This window comes from Rhinolophus hipposideros (genome assembly GCF_964194185.1).
Source record: "Rhinolophus hipposideros genome assembly, chromosome: 4".
NCBI lineage: Eukaryota > Metazoa > Chordata > Mammalia > Chiroptera > Rhinolophidae > Rhinolophus > Rhinolophus hipposideros.
Genome location: NC_138050.1, coordinates 80,681,581 through 80,703,434, shown reverse-complemented (window position 1 = coordinate 80,703,434; position 21,854 = coordinate 80,681,581). Strand labels below are relative to the sequence as shown.

The 21,854-nt window shown below is 33.3% G+C and overlaps 1 protein-coding gene across 2 annotated transcripts in view; it reads left to right on the top strand.

Moving 5' to 3' along the window:
- The window catches only part of UCHL3 (ubiquitin C-terminal hydrolase L3), a 47,135-nt gene extending 32,275 nt beyond the window's left edge, over positions 1–14,860 (top strand). The window contains exons 7-9 of one of the 2 annotated variants that reach the window (XM_081046105.1): positions 10,441–10,516; positions 13,367–13,425; positions 14,032–14,860. In XM_081046105.1, coding sequence (XP_080902231.1) covers positions 10,441–10,516; positions 13,367–13,425; positions 14,032–14,115 — 219 coding nt within the window. In that variant the 3' untranslated portion in view covers positions 14,116–14,860. The remainder of the gene's footprint in view (positions 1–10,440; positions 10,517–13,366; positions 13,426–14,031) is intronic. The other variant, XM_081046106.1, reaches the window with a different exon arrangement.
- The last annotated feature ends 6,994 nt before the right edge of the window (positions 14,861–21,854 follow it).

Here is a 21,854-nt window from a genome sequence, read left to right as displayed (position 1 = left end):
CTAAAAAAGAAAGCATCCAGCAACCCAGCTCCTACCCTAAGTAAAGGTAATGTGAGATGAATTTTAATTCGGTGAGTAACCACAGCAAAAACAAAACCAAAACAGCACATCTCCTAACTAGGTTTCACTCAACTCCACACACTAAAGGCTTAGCACAAGAAGAGCCATGCTCGTTCCCAGGCAAAAATTTATTTCAGTCTCCGTGCTGCTACACACGATATGTGGCTTTTAACCAAATAGTACAAGACAAAGAAGGAAACAAGAATAATAACACACTATCATGAAACAAAGCGATCAACAGAGTCTGACTCAGATATGATCCAGATGTTGGAACTGTCAGATGCAATTTAAAATAAGTATGATTAATATGTTAAAGGCTCAAGTAGAAAACGTGGACAGCATGTACCAATAGGTGGGGAATATCAACATACCGTGTTTCCCCAAAAATAAGACTTAGCCGGACCATCGGCTCTAATGCGTCTTTTCGAGGAAAAATTAATCTAAGACCCAGTATTACATTGCATTGCATTACATTATATTATGTATTACCCCATCTTATATTAAAATAAGACCAGGTCTTATATCAATTTTTGCTCCAAAAGACACATTAGAGCTGATGGTTCGGCTAGGTCTTATTTTCGGGGAAACACAGTAGAGAGAGAATCAAACAGAAATGCTAGTAATTAAAAACAAAGTACCAAAAAACAAAACAAAAATAAAAAAACAAAGTACCAGAAATGAAAAATGCTTTTAATGGGTTCTCCAATAGACTCAACAAAATTAAGGAAAGAATCAGTAAATGTGAAGATAAATTATTAGAAATTTATGTAAACTGAGTCATAAAAATTAAAAATCACGGGGGAGAAAAAACTAACAACAAAAATCCCAGAGTATCCAAGAGCTGTGCGGTAATTGCAAATGATTTAATACATGAAAGTAGAATCCCAGAAGGAAAAGAGAGAGGTGGGAATGAGGAGTGGGCATGTGACCGAAAAAAAATGTATGAAGCACTCTGTCCAACTATTTTCCAAAAAAAAAAAAAAAAAAAAGATATCTTCAAGAATCTCAGAGAACACTAGGTAATATTAATACCCCTACCCTCCAAAAAGAAAAATTATAGCAGATTTCTCAGCAGAAGTTACACAAGCCAGAACAATGAAATGGCATTTTTAAAGTGCTGAAAAGAATTCCACGGAGCAAAAGTATCTTTTAAAAATAAAGAAGAAATAAAGACTTTGACACAAACAAATCCTGAAAGAATTCATTACCAGCTTACCTGCACTACATCTTGGATCTATACAAAGAATGGAGAGCACTGGAAATGGAACAATTGAAGGTAAATGTAAAATAAATTGTATTCTTCTTAAATTTGTTCTAGAAATAATTGACTGGCTAAATAAAAAATAGTAACCATGTACTATAAATTTATAGCATATGTAAAAGTAAAATGTATGACAATACCGTAGCACAAGGGATGGGAGGAAGAAATTGCGATAATACTGCTGTAACATTCTTATACTACATATGAAGTGGTATAATAATATTTGAAGGTACACTGACTAAAGGTATATATTGTAAATCCTAGGGCAATTTGCTCAAAAAAGGTAAAAAGAAGTATAAACAGTAAGACAGTGGTACAGATGAAATGGAATTACAAAAATAATCCAAAAAAGTCGGAAAAGGAACAAAGAATAGGTAGAAAAAATAGAGAACTGGCAAGATGATAGATTTTAATACAGCCATATTAATAATTAAATGAAATTAATAAAATATAAATGGTCTAAATGTAAACACACATATTGAAAGAAAGATTATCATATTGGTAAGCTGCAAGACTCAATTATGTGCTGTCTAGAAGAAAGTCACTTTAAATATAAAGACATGGAAAGATTAAAATTGAAAGAATGGGAAAAGACGTACAATGAAAATACCAAAAAAAAAAAAAAAAAAAAGCTGGAATATTAACATTCAATGAAGTAGACTTCAGAACAAGGTATATAACTTTTGATAAAGAAGGACATTGCCTAATGATAAGTAGGTCAATTCACCAAGAAGATATAACATGCATATAATATAAAGTTTGTGTATACAGTTAAAAACAGCACTTCTAAATGTGAGGCAAAGACTGATAACACTGAAGGGAGAAATAGACAAGTCCATAATTACAGAGATTTCAACACTCATCTTAGTAACTGGTAGAACAAATAGACCCAGAAAATTAGTAAGAACATAGAAGACCTGAATAATATTATAAAACAATTTGGCCCTATTAACATTTATGGAAAACTCCATTCAATAACAGCTGATTATTCTTTTCAAGTGCACATAGGACATTCACTGGGATAAGACCATATTCAGAATCAGGAAATAAACCTTAACAAATTTAAAACATGTTTAAATCATACAAAGACTGTTTCCTACTTATAAGGTTATACGGTTATAAGGTTATTTGAAGGTAATAACGGAATCAAATTAGAAATCAATAAAAAAAACTATTTGGAAAATCCCCAAATATTTAGAAATTAAACAACGCACTTCTAAATAGCTCATGGATCAAAGGAAGTCACAAAGGAAAATAGAAAACATTTTGAGTTGATTGAAAAATTTTAAAAAATAAAATAAAATAAATTTAGGTTGCTGCTAAAGCAGAGATTAGAGAAAAATATATAACATTAAATGCTTACAGTAGAAAAGAAAAATCAGGGGTTAGAGAAATATCTATAGTATTAAATGCTTATAGTAGAAAAGAAAAAAGGCTTCAAATCAATTAAGTTTTTACCTTAAGGTAGCAAAAAATAAAATAAGTCCAAAGTAAGCAAAAGAAAGAAATAATAAATATGAAAGTGAAAATCAATGAAATTCATTATAGTGCTAGAAGTTCTAGCGAACTCAGTAAGGAAAAAAAAGAAATAAAAGCCATATGTGTTAGAAAGAAAGAAGTAAAAATGTTTGTATTCACAGAGAACATGATTTTTTTAATTTAGAAACCTTTATTAGAAAATAGATGAAGGGAGCTATATGTTAATGTCATAAAAGACAAAGACTGTTGGAAATATTCTGGGTTAAAGAATACTAAAGAGACATGACAAGTAAATTCAGTACCTGTTTTCTAGATTAAATCCTGAGGAAAAATGATACAAAGGACATGAATAGATCAACTGACAAAATTAAAATATGGATGGAAGATTAGACTAAAGTATTATATAACTGTATAAAATTTGAAGGTGATCACTACTGTCATGTAATAGAATTCTCTTAATCTTTGGAAATAATAAAGTATTTAGGAGTAAAGGGCCATGGTATACATAACTTACCCTCTAATGCTTCAGGAAAAAAAAGGTATGTACAGAGCAAGGAAGAGAGAGAAGAGTTTAAGCAAGATGATGAAGGAAGTTAGGGTAAAATGTCATAGGCAAATCGAGGTGTTTCCTGTATTGTTGTTTTTGTAACTCTTTGTAAATTTGAAAGCTTTTTAAAGTTTTAAAGAAGGTTCTTCAAAAATGGCAAAAGAAGAGGGCCATCATACTTCAAACTGGAAATTACTTTTCTCACAGTAAGCAATAGCGGTGGATGAGGTAATGTCTGCTTCTAGAACAGAGTATTTTTGCTTACTGCTTGCTATAAAATATTGGTTTCCCCCAAACTCAATGTTCCTCTCCTGCAATGCAGCCCACTCAGTGTAGCCATCCACCTGGGCCCTCTGCGCTGCCCTCATGTGAATTTACACAAACATACTGATGACGATGCTTCTTTCTGTGCTGTGAGTAATGTCCTGTTTCTCTGACTCAGAGTCTCCTGTCTTCTGCCATCACCCATAAAGTAACAGGCTAACTTTTTAGATTGAAAGGGTAAAATCAAATCCCAGACCTGGTAGTCTAGTCCTTTGAACATGTCCTATTTGTTGCTATTTTTGTTCTTTTTCTTACACTGAATCTTTGCTGAAATAACTTTCCCATTTCACCTGCCCAAACCTTACACATTTTTTCAGTGTACACCTTTAATTCTACTTCTGACTTAGTAATGTGTCCCTCCCCAGATTCTTAGAAAATTTTTATTTTCTCCATTACTAATTGGTCACCTCTCTCTATTCCTCTTTTTCTTTATTTCTTTCTCTTTTTCATCTATATCCTTTTTCCTCTTCCCCATTCTTTCCTTCCCTCTCTCTCTTATTTAAATGTAATCAGATTGAACATGACAAACTTCTGATTATACTGTGTCTGTGAGAGCAGACACTTTATTATATACACCTTTGTTTCCATATAGTCAAGTATAGGATTCATTTATGTATTTCTGATTGACTGACTGATATTATGATCACGTGAAGTATTCACAAACATGTTTTTTAAACTCATCACAATGATAGCTTTGTTTTAGATTACTGTGTTATTTACATAGTCAAAAGTACTAAGTAGGATCATAAAATTTTCAGGGTTGAATGAGTCTTAGAAATCATTCAGAGAAAACCCTTTTATTTTCCTAGAGACTAGGTCTTGGTTAATGAAATCCATTATCACTAAGCAAGGGCTTATATTGCAATTCTTATTGCTTCTTCTCACTGTGGTTATAAGTAGTTATAATTTTGTCATACTGCTTTAAATTAATTTTTTTTATTTCATATACTGGTGTTATTTATTGGAGGTGACAATTATAAAATTATCATTTGGATTACCATAAATAATTACTGTAAGCATGTTTATTTAATGGAAAGCTTATGGGTCAGATTTGGTTTTTGTGATACAATAGTGTACGAAAAGGTGACACTCAAAATATATAATTTTAAGAGGATTACTCCTCTCCTCGTTAGAATCTGATCTAGTAAATTACTATTAAAGTCTTTCTCTTAGCCACTTGGGCTGTATACCATAGTGATTGATATTGTTGGATTCTAGACCAAGAATTCCTGTGTTTTAATCCCAGCCCTGCCATGTGCTGGCAGTGAGCCTTAGTTCTGTTACTTAACCTCTATGTGCTCTGATTTCTTACTTGTAAAAATGGAAATAGTTATAGTACCTATCTTATGGGTTACTGGGAGATGAAATAAATTGATACTTAAAAATACTTAAAAATTGATATTTAAAAAAGAGTGCCTGGCACATAGTGATTTATACATATTTTAATTAATACTGTTGTTTACTAAAAAATGGCTCATAGGACATGATCGTTTCCATTTAACTTGTCAGCCTAAATGAAAGGATAGTTTATACAGGTCATCAGCTTCAGAGAGGTTTATTTCATTTTTCTTTATTTTGTGAAGTATTTTTGTTTTTCCCTTAGAGCTTATTCTCTCAAAGAAATTATTTTTATCAGTGCTATCACCATACAGTTTTCTTCTACACATAATTCTTAGTGTGTTTTGTATGTGTTACATGTTTTATGTGTGTACATTCCTTTTTTAAAAATAATTTGATGTAGTAAGTCCATTTTAGTGGCTTGTAAATAATCAGTTCCATGAGTCTGTGCTGTGCAAATGAGGATTTGTAAATATTTCAGATGTGCACTTACAGAAGCTATGGCATGTAGCCTCAGTTATACATTTCCACTTTCCCCACTTTTAACCAAAATTCATTCACCATCTTTTTCTAGATTATGGTTGATTAAAAGTAGTAGACCATGTAAATACAAGCATGACCATACGTTGCTTTTAAGAATAAATGATGGCCCAGTAACGTGGTCTAAGTGAAATGTTCTCTTTTTTAATTATGTAGTCCTCCTCGCCATCCTCATCACAGCCTCATTCTAGCCACTGCAGAACGAAGGCCTCATCATTGTGTCACCATGCATCCCTGCCCTGGGTCAAACGTAACCATGTAGACCCTGCAAAGGCTACCAGTCCATCTCTCCGTCTTCGTCGCTGGCGACCCTTCTTACGCCTACCATCTTTGGGTCTCCATTCTGTTGTAAGTGTAGTCAATCTTCCATCTCTTCTTCCAGTGACAAGGACAGTCCTTTTTATTCCCTTAAACTTCTTCCATCTTCAAAGTGCTTTCCTCTTGGTTCACTCAACCATTAGCTTTTTCTCCCCCAATAAGATTGCAAACATACCTCTGTGCTTTGCAGTCTAGCTTGACTTTCAACTGTGTCTTGGTGAACATCCATCTTTCCACTCCATATCCCGCCAGCATACGGGTGCCTGCCTTTTGATGGGTACTGATCAACATTCATGCTAATGTTTAAGTTCCTTTCAGTTGTTAAAGTGAATATGTATTCTCTTACCTTCATCTTTCCAATTTCATTTAGTTGACTCAGGTCAACAAATGCTGTGTACCTTCTGTGTTCTTTGCCATCTATTTATTTATTTATTTCATGTTTCTGAACATGACTTTAGTCTCTTGTCATGCTCTGGGGTGCTTTACTTACTCTATCCTTAATCTAATCCTCCATGGTGTAGGGTGTTTCATCTAAGCTATTTTATTCCTTGAGGTGGCTCAGGTACTTGGTTTAATCTTGATCCCATCTTCCCTGCCTATTCAGTTTCTAATCATCTTTTCAAGTAGGAGGTGAAGATTTTCTCCTTTGAATTGATGTAGGCTCCCCACTAATTTTATGATTTCTCCTTCTTTGGTTGATAATATTAGCAAACTATTAAAAAATACATTTGTTCTTGTAATCTTGCTAATTATCGTAAATGTTGAAGTTGATGATAGAATTCTACCAATTCTCAGAATTGAAGTAAACTGCAGGATTCGGCACCTACTGATCTTATCTCTCTGATGTTTTAAATTGTTAGTGGTAATGACTGGTTTAGTAGAGCCTACCTAGAAATGCTATATCTGAAAGTTTTGGTGTATGCCATACATTTATAAGAAATTTAACACTTTAGAAATCATCATAACTTTCGAAGCCAGAGGCAGTCTGATTACACATATATTTAATGCTTTAAAAAAAAAGAAGTTGGTGTCAAACATTCTTTTCTCCCCCATATTTACTCCTCTAGCACTGTACTCAAGTTATGAAGTGGTGTCTTGACACTTTCTTAAACATCTGCTTTTACAGATACAGATACAGATGTTTCTTAAACATCTGCTTTTACAAATATCAGTATGGTCATCCAAACAGCCTTTCATTTGTGCTGAGTATCAACAAACTGATGTCTCTCTATTTCATTATCCTCATTGGGTCACAATGTGCATTTGTCATTTTTATTCATTTTTCATTTGATATTTGTTGCTTCCCTGCCGTGCCATATACTACTTGGCAAAGTAGGAGATATAAGGTGCGTTAGATGATCATAGTAAAACCCTAATTTTGTAAATTCTGACTTGGGCACAATTTATTATAAATGTGAATAAATTCCTTTGTACTTAAAATTATTCTAAATATAAATGAACATGTCATAAAAATTGTTTTTTTCCTGTTTTATGTGTTTTTATATATTGTTGATCTTTTCTCCATACTAATTCCATTGCTTTATAGCTTCATAAATATTTTCATAGTCTAGTGGTTAACCACATGGATTCTAGAATGACACTGCCTGGATTTGAAACCAAATTACATCACTTTCTAGCTGTGTGACATACAGCATGTTACTTAACACTTCTGTGCCTCAGATTTCTTGAGAGTAAAATGAGTATATATTACCGTGTACGGCCTATATGATGATTAATTGGTAAATACTTATAACGTACTTAGAATAGTGCCTGGTATATATATTGAGTGCCATATAATTATAATTTCAATTTAAAGTATATTTTTTATAATTTGACATTTCTATTTAGTATTTAATTAATTTTTATGTGATTAATTTGTTAAATTTTTAGTTCTTTGAGCTTAATATTCTAAATTATGGAACTTTGTGAAAAATAATATATGTAAGTGTAGGTAAAAATGATCCAATCTATAGCGTCTTGTTTTTGCCTTTTGTTTATTTATTGGTCACTTTTTAAACAGAAAACTTATTGGAATTTGCTTTTTATTTATTCTTGTTTTGGGGTGGAATAATTTTTAAGCAATTGGATAATTGCAGATATTAGACTTTCATGCTAATTAAAGTTGACCAAAGGAAAAGGCTCATAACAGGTACTGATGTTTTGTGGGAGTCTTAGAACTTTTGAGCTTTATTTGCCTTTTATAATAATTTGAAGGCCTTTCGTGTCCTCTTCAAGAGTGTTGTATTCTTTAATATGCACTTTTGGATAAAAGGTACAATGACTCACAATTTTGAGTCATTAGATGTAGTGATTTCTTACATTTGTGATAGCTTTAATATTGTAATAATACATAATATTTAGATAGCACGTAACAGTTTACGATGTACTTTCATTCATTTTATTTAAACCGCAAAACAGGTAAGAAACCCAATGTTCACAGGGATTGGATACACATTCAGATCTCTGACTCCAGTCATATTACTTTAGCATGGTTGTATTTACTGACAAATAGAAGCTTTAATGACATTATAGCTTCTATTTAATGACATACAGAAGCTGTAAAATACATTATTCCTAAGAAGATATGGTGGTAAAGTAATTTTTGAAATCACAACAGCCAAAAGACTTAAAATACTTGATATCTTATTGGTTAATTATGTCTTAAAATAAGTAAAATGAGATTCTTTCCTAGTTGGATAAATAATTCTTTCTAGTATTTTTTAAAATAGAATTGGGTTTAGTTTGTAGAATTGCCTAGGTTTAGACTTGAAAAACTGGATTCTCTGCTGCTCATTGGTAAAATTAGGGTATTGGATTGAGTGATCACTAATATATTTGATTCTCAGACCAGGAAAGTAAGGGACTCATTATCACCATTTTTTAAGTATTTGCAGAAATACCATACTTAAGAGCGATTAGACTTTTTATAAGATGATGGAAAACATGGGGAAACATTGTTTTAGCCTCAGTATGAGGGATAACTTGAACAACACTGCCCAAAGATGGAATGCCCTGCCTCAAAACCTAGAGGCAGTTCACTGTTGTTGGGGACTAACTACCACAAGATGGGGCCGTGGTAGAGAGGAGTCTAGTATTGGAGCAACAGTAAAACCAGTTAACATGGATTCCTACCAACTGCAGAATTCTTTAGTTCTAGGTTGAAGTTAGGAAGCCCTAGTTTGCCACATCAATTTTTGTTGTGGTTCTCTCATTCATAAACTTGAGGGAAATAATTTCTGAAGAATAATGCAATGAGTCATTCTGTCTCTAGATGTTTTAGAACCACATTGTAAATCCAAGATAATAATGGTTCTTCTGTACCTTTTAATTTCTGCATCTGAAAAACTTCATATTGCAAAGACAGCAATTATATAAAAAATTATATAATTACTGGAGGGTGAGAAATGTATACATTTTAGAGTTAAGATACTATTGTGTTACAGGATGTTAAGTAATATGAGAAACAATTTGATTTATGCCTCTGTAAAACTTCTACCTCTAAAATTTGTACTTGAATTTACAGTGATTGTATTTCACTTCAAACCATTTAGATGTGATGTATAGCCAACACATACTAGTGTTAACGGGAGTCAGTGCATGTTATAGACACTAGCAGTGAATCATGTGTTTACTTTGCATGTGTTACTTGAATGTCTAACAAATGTAGTAGATATTGCTCACGCAAATTGAATTTGGTAAGCCAAAAAAAGAAAAAAAAGAAAGACAGACAGACCAAACCACCTAGGTATACTTTTAATTTTAAATAGTTCACTAAGCAAGCAAGAGAAAAAAATCATAAGCTACAGTTAATTATACTTTAATTTGCTCTTATCCTTTAATCTTCTGGATTATTTTCCTGCACCTATTCATTTTTAAACTTTATGAATCTAGGATGAATGAAGATACTTTTTAAAATTCTAACACTATTTATATTGCATTGTTCGAAAAATGAGATTATCAAGGTCAAGCCATTAAGGGGAGAACTTTCTTGGTGTCTTAAAATTAACTTGAAAAGAGTTTTTTTAAAATTGTCTATGGTATTAAATTTTTAAAAAACTTTTGTATCAAATTTCAAATATTAGAGAAATCACTTCCTGCATTCATTTCAACTCAGCAAGTATGCATTGTGCATCTGCTGTATACCAGGCATTGTGCTAAGCATTGGGGCTTTGAAGGTGAACAAACTTGAGATTTTTAGGTTGTTGAGATTAAGAAAGATATGCTTTTAGTCAGACATTTTTCTTTTTGATGGGTAAGCATGTTGTTATAAATGTAAACATATTCATTCTTTGTCTACAATATCAAAGGTTAAGCTTTCAATTATTTTGGATAACTACTCTCTCATGTCATTTGATATTACCGTGTTTCCCCGAAAATAAGACCGGGTCTTGTATTAAGGTTTGCTCCAAAAGAGTCATTAGGGCTTATGTTCAGGGGGTGTCATCCTGAAAAATCATGCTAGGGTTTATTTTCTGGTTAGGTCTTATTTTCGGGGAAACAGTATCTGTATGTGTTTACATGTACTTGATTAGTTTGACTACTAACATATATAATACGTATTTTTCCCTCCTAGGCACCAAGTATAGATGAAAAAGTAGATCTTCATTTTATTGCATTAGTTCACGTAGATGGGCATCTCTATGAATTAGGTAAGAACTTTTAAAATTTATTCTGGGGAAAGAAATGGGAAATTCCCGTCTGTACTTATGATAAACAGAACCAATCATTAATATTTATTGTGTTTATTTAAATTAATCAATTGCCGTATGACATTGAATGGACAAAATGAAAGCTCTCCATTTAAGACATTTTAGTAGAGAAAATAAATTATTTTTGGTGTTCAAGCAACTTACAATTCAAGAATGTTTACATCCCACCTTTGCAAAGCAGGAAAATAAAAATCACGATAGGAAACTCCTGTAAGTCACTTCAGTCTTTACTAAATTATTGAGTTGGTTATCATCAACATCTGGATAAACCATCTTGATCCTGAAACTAGTTTTAAAACAGTGTAATTTCCATGACTAGTTTTTGTATTCAGTAATGAGTATCATTAGTTTTCAGTCTTTTATATTACATCTGTTTTTTTAAAAGACTTTACAGAAGTCTGCACTTTTGGGCAACAACTTCCTAGGGCATATGTCAAAGTACCCATGATTAATTACTTAGTAATTTGGCCTACACCTGCACTTACTTTTTTAAAAGTTTAATTATAGGTAGACTATTTCTCGGACTATCTTGAAGAGATCCTCCTAATTTTAATTGCCTCATTCAGAGAGGGAACTTCTTATGATTCTTTCATAACTGGTATATAGTACTTGTGAGTCCTTTTTGTCCTCCATATGACCTTCTTGGGTTAAAAAGAAAAAAGGCCAAATAATGAAACAAAAATGAAGTCCTTTTCAATATTAACATACCACTTTCATTTTCCTTACCTTATATAAAGGCAGAAGAGTTCTGAAAGGACTGACATTGTGACTATAAATGTGGTCCACAAAATTTAAATGGATTTTATGTTTGGAATATGGCAGCAGAATCATACAGAATCATACACTTTATTAAAAAGAAATGGCTCTATTAAAGGGCACAAGGAAAGGAAAGAGCATAATATTTATAGAAATGTGTACCCCTGAAGGCTGTCTACTATCGTAGAGTGATTTGAGTAGGAATCAAACTGAAATGAAAAGAAATCATTGTTATAGGAGTACATAACAGACCTACAGAGCACTTTGGAAGATACATGCTTTGCTAATTCCATCTATAAAATCTACATAGAGATAAGATATAATAGTGTATGGGGATTTCAAGTGTCTGATTGCTGGAAACTTCATTTCTTCTGAATTTTTAATAATAAAGAATAACTAGTAGAAGTGGAAATAAAGAGAGTGCTGAGACTTACAAGCATATTCTGTTGACTTCAAGAAAGTAGATGTAGGAAAGGCCAGAGAAACGATAAATATGATCCATAACCAGAGACCATAAAAGTAATACTGGCATTCAGGATGAGAGACTTAGTAATAGACCAAACAACATCAAAAATGAATTTAAAAAAAAAAAATCTGATCATTTCAGTGGGAAGCAAAGAGTTGTGTGAAAAACTCGATTTGACTGGTTAGCTAGCAGTAGAAGGAAAGACGTTTCAAGGGTAAGCGTCATATAAGCTTCAAAGAATGGTCCTCTTTTACAGCATGCCAAAATCAACACAAAACGATTTTTAAATTGGTTTGAAGTAAGAACATCAGAAAAGAAAGGCAGAGCTACTGAAATCTTATTTAGTTTAGGTATTCTTTAGCAAGAATGATCAATATGGCTGATGGAGACTAAGAGCTTTTTGGGGCTTACATTCTTTAAATGAGTGTCAAGAACTTCAGAGTTCTAAAGAATAGCCCTAATATTTGAGATGTCAGAGAACAGGGAAAAGTAAAAGACAAATGAAGGTGGGCAGTTGCAAGGGAAATTGACTGTGGATGTGGATTCCTAATACATTTGGAAGGAATGTTGAGCAAGAGGAGTGTTGTGTTAGTGAATAGAAAATAGTGATTAAGAGAACCGCATATGGTTTTAAGAAAAAAAATCATTTCAAAGTAACCTTTTGTTTTGGTTTGTTTGGTTAATTTTTGCTCATATTTGTCTTTAAAAATATCTGTTAGACCAAGTCCATCACTCCATATATATATATATATATATATATATATATATATATATATATATATATATATATATGGATTCAAAAGATTGTTATTATGTCTTTCAAAGTAAAAGTTATGTTTTATATAATTGCAAGCAAACTAAATTCTTTACCTGGCTTATGGATTAAACTTGAACTGCCACTTAGAAGACATCTGAGATTATAGATTTGGATATATAGATTATCAATTAACTTTGGGTTAGCATGAGTTTATATAATTCTGGACTTTTTCATTTTTTCATAGTAGTTAAAAAGTACTAGTTTATTAAAGTTGATTATGATTATGGTAAATTATTTTTGGTGGTCAGTAAAGTAATCCTGTATTATTTGATTATTGCTTTATAATACTGCCTTGGGGGAACACAGTTACCAGGAGTAATATATAAACCTTGTGATGGCTTCCTTTTATTGGTGTAAACATGTCAATCTTACTTAGAAGCCTTCTGATTTAGATTTTAAAGTGAAGAAAGAATTTTTTCATATTTCTGAGGGTAAAAACGGGACCGTGACTTTTCAAAAAACTGACTGACTAATTTTGCATATTCTGTTTAGGAAAGTAAAGCCAATATGTATTTCTAATAAATTCTGATTATGAACATAATTTAGGCTTTTAAACATGATAGCAAGGTTCTAATAGCTTTTAATGTTAAAAAAACATTATAGGTAGCACATTTAAAATATTTGTTTTCGGATATATTATTTTAAATACCTTTTAACTTTTGCCTCACTGTGAGAAGGGGAAAGTGGAAGTTGAAAATACATTATCTTGTACAAAGAGCTAAACAGTCAACTGTTGGCCTATTTTTTACAGATGGACGGAAACCATTTCCAATTAACCATGGTGAAACTAGTGATGAAACGTTATTAGAGGTAACAGTAAAACTTGTTGGCCCAGTTTAAGTGTTACTAATGTGCTTGTTGTCTTTAAAACATCTCTGAAGGTCACTTGTATAACATTTTATCTGTGTTAGGATGCTTCCTTTTCCTTGCTCTCTTGAGAAAACCCAAAAAGAAAAATTTGAACTAGTGTTAAAAACCTACAGCAAAGACGTTTTCAGAGCTTTGTGTGAACAAATGTCAAATGGGAAAAAGACAACAATAGTACTGAAAGAGTTGCTCATCATGTTCCATGTTTCACTGAATCCGAGGTACCATCATTTGTGTCTTGATCCTGATTTTAGAGATTTTTATATTTATGAACAAATTGTGTGGCTTAGAATCAATGAAATAAGTAAGTGTCAGGTTAAAAGTTTCTTAAGAAAGAACACTGTATTTGAACTGTTGTTACTTATACTAAGCAGATTAGCCCACAAACTCTGCCTTCTTCTGGTGTGCTTTAAGTTATTTTTCATTTGGAAACAGAAGTCTGCATGTAATATTAGTATGAATTAGGAAAATGTGGAACATGTACTTATCATTTGTAAGTAAAACACTTGTTTATAAACTGAAAAATTATACATTTTATTTTTCCTATAGGATGCCATAGAAGTTTGCAAGAAGTTTATGGAACGTGACCCTGATGAATTAAGATTCAATGCAATTGCTCTTTCTGCAGCATAGCTTGTCAGTAATGGAAACACCAAATACTGTATTACTTACAACATAAATTAAATTTTTGCTGTCATACACTAACTCAAAAATTTTGATATTTTCATTAACTTGACTGATTAAACTTTATGTGAATTAAACTTTGACTTAACCTGTGTTTCATATTATTTTTTGCATCAAAGCTGCCGTTATTTTCTTCCCAAGGATTTACCTTGTTTAATGACTAGCAATAGCTTTCTTATTCTTTTAAATTTTATAAGATGATTCGTCTTAGATAACACAGACATAATTTCCATCTGCCTAGTATGAATATATATTACCGTATTTTGCTGTGTATAATGAGGATGCTCATTATACATGGGTAGTACTAATTCTGTATCTATATAAATGTTTTAAATTATTTCATTTATGCTTATGAGTTAAAAGTGTAACTCTAGAAACCAATAGTGATATCCATATGCAAAATAATACCCTGGAATATGATAATTGGTTTTATTGAACTTAAGACAAATTTGCAATGGCCAAGAGTTCTTGGCCTTCAATGATGTGTAAATATCATAAATTTGTTACTGGTACATAAAATTTCTTGTAATACCTTGTATCTGTTCTTGTGTTTTGTAATTATTAACGTAAAATTTCTTGTACTATAATATGTTAAAAAATAAATACTAAAATTCCTTTATAATACAAAAAACAAGTATATGATGTAAACAAATAAAAATTTGAATTAAAAAATTGAAAGATTTTTTTCCCCCAGAAACATGGGTGCGCCTCATACATGGGAGCACATTATACACAGCAAAATACGGTATATCATATGTTTATTTATTTAGCGAATGTTTGTTGAGCATCCACTTATAATGAGCTGGACACTGTTTAAGTGCTGGAGTTACAGCAGTGAACACTATCAACAAGTTCTCTAGTCATAGAGCTTATGTTCTTGTGAGAGGAGACAAACACATGAATAGGATACATACCAATGACATGCTATGCAGAAAATTAAAGTCGGATTTGTGTTAGAGAGTGACTGAGTGTATACTTCAGATTTTGTGGTCAGGGAAGGTTTCTATGAGGATGTAATTTTGAATTTTAGCTCTGAATAGCAAAAAGTAGCCAGTAATAGAAATTTGGTAGGGAAGAATAGAGGCAATAATTAATTCAGCGTCCCTAAAGTGGGAAAATCTCAATGTGTTGTGGGACCAGAAAGAAGGTTCATATGACCGGAGCATAGAAAGTAGCGGAGAAAGTAGCAAGAGGTGAGGTCAGGGAAGGAGGGGCTTAGGAGGGGATACAGGAATACAAGAAAAGGCATTTGGATTTATTACAGGTGTGATGATAAACCGTTGGAGGGTTTTAAGCAAGAGTGACCTGATTTGATTTATAATTTTAGATCACTCTGACTACTCTGTGGATAATATATTGGGGAGAGGAGTAAGAAGAGAGGTAGAGAGACTTGTGAGGAGCCCAGTTGGTTTGTTCAGTGAGAGATGGTGATGGCTCAGTCTTAAAAGTACAGTAGATCCCCCTTATCTGGGATTTTACTTTCTGCGGCTTTAGTTATCCACGGTCAAATGCAATCTGAAAATATTAAATGGAAAATTCCAGAAGTAATTCGTAAGTTTTAAATTGTGTGCTATTCTAAGTAGCATGAAAATCTCCCACTGCCCCACTCCATCCTGCCCGGGACGTGACCCATCCCTTTATCCCATGCATCCACCCTATATTTACTCGGCCTGTTAGTCGCTTGGTAGCCAGCTCAGTTATCAGATTGACAGTTGTGGTAATGCAGTGCTCATGTTCAAAGCACAAGAGCAGTGATGCTGGCAATTTGGATATACCAGAGAAGCCATAAAGTATTTCCTGTAAGTGAAAAAATATGCATGTATAGGGGAAAAAACAGTATATGTAGGGTTTGGTGCTATACACAGTTTCAGGCATCCACTGGAGTCTCGGAACATATGCCCATGGATAAACAGAAAGTATTGTAGTAATTTAGATGGAGGTATGTGAGTGAATTTTGAAGAAGGAAGGGCTTCAGCTGAGTCGATATGTAGAAGGCAGTGGAAAGGTGGAAGGGTATTTATAAAACTCAGTCAAACAGGGTTGGTATGATGGGAATGTCCTGTATCTTTTTGTGAGAGTTTGGTTACACAGGTGTATACGTTTATCAAAATTCATTGAATTTTTCATTTAAAGTCTATTTCGGTGTGTATACATTTTACCTCCACTCCCATCCCCCCCAAAAAAAATGCAGAGCTGAGTTGGGTTGGAAAGAGTATAGCCTTTAGGAGAAATACAAGATTGGTCCAGAATGAAGTTCTGATAAAATTGAGTGTAAACGTTTTACAGGATTCACTGAGTTAATGTAGATTCCTGAGGCAGACCTACTAAATCAGAACCTGCATTTTCAATAAGATCCCTGGGCGATTCATATGCATATTAAATTTGGGAAGCACTGGATTGGAAGAAACACTATAATAAGGAAGGTCACTTAGGAAGGTATTTAAATTGAACACGTTTCTATGGTGAAGAGGGCTTGAATGAAGTGATGTCAACAGGGATGAAGAAATAACCTGAAACAATTCTATAAGTGTATGTAGCTGATGCTTTTGTCATACCAATTAACAAAACCTAGTGTTTTTTTATTATTTTGTTACAGTGTATGCATTTTGTACTCACATCTATCATATACATATATATATATATATATATATTTTAAATTACAGTTGACATACAATATTATATTAGTTTCAGGTGTACAACACTGTGATTAGACATTTATATAACTTATAAAGTGATCACCCTGATAAATCCAGTACCCATCTGATGCCATACATAGTTACTACTACGGACTATATTCTCCATGCTATACTCTACATCCTATGACTATTTTGTAACTACCAATGTGTACTTCTTAATCCTCCCCCCCCCAAATCGCAACCGTCAAAATGTTCTCTGTATCTATGACCTTGTTTCTGTTTTGATTGTTCATTTTTCCTGTTCTCTAGAGTCCCCGTATAAGGGAAATCATACGACATTTGTCTTTCTCTGTCTCACTCAGCACAATACCCTCTAGATCCATCCATGTTGTTGCAGATGGCAGGATTTCATTCTTTTTTATGACTGAGTAATACTCCCTTGTATATATGTACCTTCTTTTTATCCATTCATCCATTGACAGAGACTCAGGCTGCCTCCATATTTTGGCCATTGTAAGCAATGCTGTAATGAACATGTGGATACACATGTCCCCTCGAAGTAGCATTTTGGGTTTCTTCTGATAAATACCCTGAAGTGGGATTACTGATTCCTTCTTTGGCTCTTGTTATAGCCTGTGATTTAAAGTCTATTTTGTCTGGTATAGGTATTGCTACGCCAACTTTTTGTTTTCATTTCAATTTTCATGAAATATTTTTTCCCATCCCTTTACTTTCAGACTGTGTGTGCCTTTTGATTTGAAGTGAGTCTCTTGTAGGCAACATATGTAAAGGATTTTTTTTCTTATCCATTCAGCCACCCTATGTTTTTTGGAACATTTAATCCATTTACATTTGAAGTAATTTTTGATAGGTACGTGGTTATTGCCATTTTATTGTTTATATTTTTTAAGTCTTTTTTTGTTTCTTCTTTTTAAAGAAGTTCCTTTAACATTCCTTGTAATACTGATTTGGTAGTGATGAACTCCTTTAGCTATTCCTTGTCTAGGAAGCTCTTTATCTATTGTTCGATTCTAAATGATAGCTTTGCTGGGTAGAGTAATCTTGGTTGTAGGTCCATGCTTTTTATCACTTTGAATATTTGCTGCCAGTCCCTTCTGACTTGCAAAGTTTCTGTTGAGTAATCAGCTGACAATTTTACGGGAGCTCCCTTGTCGGTAATTCTCTTGCTGCTTTTAAGATTCTGTCTTTAACCTCTGACATTTTAATTATAATGTGTCTTCATGTGGGCCTCTTTGGGTTCATCTTGTTTGGGACTCTGCACATCCTGGGCTTATATGTCTATTTCCTTCACCAGGTTAGGAAAGTTTCAGTCATTATTTCTTCAAATAGGCTTTCAATTCCTTGCTCTGTCTTTTCTCCTTCTGGTACCCCATGATTTGAATGTTGGTACTCTTGATGTTGTCCCAGAGGCCCTTAAACTATCCTCATCTTTAAAATTATTTTTTACTTTTTGCTGTTCTGATTTGGTGTTTTCTGCTACCCCTTCTTCCAGAATGCTGATTTGCCCTTCTGCTTTATCTAATCTACTGTTGATTCCCTCTGACATATTCTTCATTTCAGTTACTGCATTCTTCATTTCTGACTGGTTATCTTTATGTTTTCTATCTGCATTTTTATGTTTTCTATCTCTTTGTTGAAGTTTTCCCTGAGCTCATTGAGCATCCTTATAACCAGTGTTTGGAACTCTGTGTCTGGTAGATTGTCTGTCTCCATTTTATTTAGTTCTTTTCCTGGAGCTTTGTTCTGTTCTTTCATTTAGGACATGTTTTTTGTCTCCCTAATTTGGCTACCTTCCTGTGTTTGCTTCTATGTATTAGGTAGAAATGCTGCATCTCCCAGTCTTGGTATAGTGGCCTTCTGTAGTAGATGTCTTCTGGGGTCCTGTGGCACAGTTTCCCTGGTCACCTGAGCAAGCTGCTCCAGGTGTGTCTCTTGTGTGGGTTCTGTGTGCCTTTCTATTGTAGTTGAGCCTTGGTTGCTGTTTGTGTATCAGTTGGAGGGATTGACCCTCAGGCTGATTGACTGTGAGGACTGGCTATAACTACAACGGAGGAACTATTATGCAAGGGCTGACCCTGCAGAACAAGATTTGCTATAGTAGGGCTTTGGTGCCTGCTCAGTCTGCCTTTTGGGTGTGTCTTTTTGTGGAAGTGGTTGAGTGGTGCTCTGGTGTAGTCTGAATCTGGCCTCTGGGTGTGTTGGTTCTAGGGCCTCTTGGGAAGGGCTCTGTTGCAGGCCAAGGTCAGCTGTGCCTGTTCCCTGCAACAAAGTGCTCTGCAGATGGTTGTCTCTTCTGCTGTGCATGGAGGTGCCTGGAAGAAGCTAAGTTGCAAACTGAGGCTGACTGCTGATAGTGCTGGGCTTGGGGCTGCTTAGCAAGAGGTACTGGGCATGATGAGGCCAGGTGCTACTTGTTTGTGGTTTGTGAACGTTTGAGAGATTTTAGGAAAGTCCACAGCATGAACCAAGACTAGCCATTTGTATGGGAAAGCCATTGGATGCGGCTTGGGTGAGCCTGCAAATAGGGTGGGGCAGGGTCTCAGGGAATCACTAGGGTGGAACGAACAGTATTAGCAAGATGGAGACTTAGACACGGCGGCCGCTTGAGGCAGCACACTGGGAGTGGGGAGCTCTTGTATATTATCTTAAGTATTTTAAATATCTCTAAGCAGTTTTGTACCTTGCTAGGTTTCTCTTACTATATAATTTCTTAATAGGTTCTTAATGACATCTCACTAAGAATTTACATAGTTTCTCAGAGTTTAAAATGAAGAATACTAACCTGGCTGACTGTCAATGGGCAAGAAGGATTTGAAGTTAAGCACTTTTTTAAAACATTGGATTAAAGTTAACTTTTAAAAATACAGATATATTGGGTGAGGGCAATTACAGAACTCAAAGCTTTTACAAAATTGTTGTATGCATTATGAATATAATTTCTAAAAATTTTGTGGAACAACATGTAGAACTAGCATTCTTTTGCACACGCTGTAGGTGATACTTCCTTGTGGAATATAAAACTTGAAAATTTTCTTCCTTCTTAGGTTATGTCTAGAATTTTACTCCTTCTTCAGCTTTATTTCCTATAATACTTTGTTTAGTCACTTTCATAAAGCTTAGCACTTGTAAAAGAGATTAATGGTTAATTTTGTATGGAAACTTATAGAAAGACACTAAGGATGATCAAGTTGTGTGTCATTTTTGATATTTCTGTTAATGTCCATAATATCTTCAAGGTGAATGGAACTAAAATGAAAACTGAAACTTGAAATGTTTTTGCGTGGTGGATTTTGGAAGTTAACTGATCATCACCTTTCACCAGATGTAGTAGTTTGCTTTAAATTATTGAAACAGAGGAGCATGGATGAACTCCATAATATTTAACCTCTAATATTTTCTGTGTTCATTTGTCGTTAAAACATGTTATGTGTATTATATGGTGAATCAAACTTTAATGTGTCTTAAGTGAAAACCATCTTAATTCTGTATAAAAATTGTTTAAACAAAGAAATCTGATTTATTTGTGTACAGGGTTTGTTAAGTAAGCTTTATAATTGAGCTGTATATAACATACAACCTGCTTATTTCATTTAATGAGAGCAATATAATTTAAGAGAGATTTTCAACTATTAATGTTTGCTAATAATATAGGTTTCAAAACAAGCATCTATAAGTTTAAGATTCTATATTGGTGCTTGTAAGAAAATTGCAAAATGGTGTATTTTCATCACTTTTTAAACTTTTCATAGAAATTTGTTTCCTTTAGGGAAAGCACACACACACACACACACACACACACACACATACACATGTATATGTACATTTGTACAAAATATATGCTTTACCTGGGAACTAACATATGTGTATGTATGTATACATATACAGAGGGTGCCAAAAAATGTATGCACATTTTAAGAAAGGAAAAAAGCTATTAAAATTGTAATACAATGAACGACGCTAGCATACATTTGATTAACACCATCTTTTGAGTAAACGTCATACTACACATTAATACCGTAATTCATTTCAACTTCGAAAAGTAACACATAGATAACATCTCTTAAAATGTGTACATTTTTGGCATCCCTGGTATATGTACATATGTGCATCTATATATTTGTACACACACATGCTCGCACACTTTCATACTTTGAAAAGGCAAATAAATTTGGTCTAAATTTTCTGTGTAGTATTTAAATCCTTGACTGAAATTGAAGTAAATCTACTTTGAAAAGTGTGTAATTGTAAATGGTTTTTAGAGATAATTTAGATGGCTTTATACACACATATATAAAGTTTAATAGTTAATGTTTTTAGCTTGTAAGATTCCGTGGTAAGATATTAAAATGAAGTTCCTTGTGCTCTCAAAAAAATTACTGCCAAGATCAAGTATAGAATATACTGAGTTTTCAGATGGCAGAAATTAAGTTTTATGTCTTATCCTTCTTTTGATTTCAAAAATTTGACCTCTTAAGTGCATAAACTATTGTGACGTAGAAGATTCAGTGTCGTGGAGGAGATATATTCTTTTGGTGTTGATGGTGTCAGTTGATCACACCACTCCACCATACCTTAGTTTCTTGTACTTGTTCTGCTTTTGAATAAAAGTTATTCTAAATCTTTCTCTTGACTTCTTGGTTTAGGACAGTGAACCTGTCTGTTGCTTACATCTACTTGATAGGTGAGAGTCCCCAGTATGATATTTCCACAATATTCCACGTAACTTAGATATTATGTGGGAAGTTATGTAAATAATAAAGACTACATATCATGAGCATTACCTTATTGTCTAATTGATAAGGTGGTTGGGAATCCTTGGTTGAGAGGCATTTAATTTGCTTTGCCTATATTGAAAGCTATTTTGCAAAATGGATTCTTTAAAATAATTTTAAATGCTTAAAATTATATAATAAAGGTTTTTAAATATATAAGAAAGACATGAGTATAAATTGAATTATTTAAAATAAAAATCCATGTGGTCACAAATAAATCCCAAATGATATGAATGATACATTTTAGTTGATTCAAAAC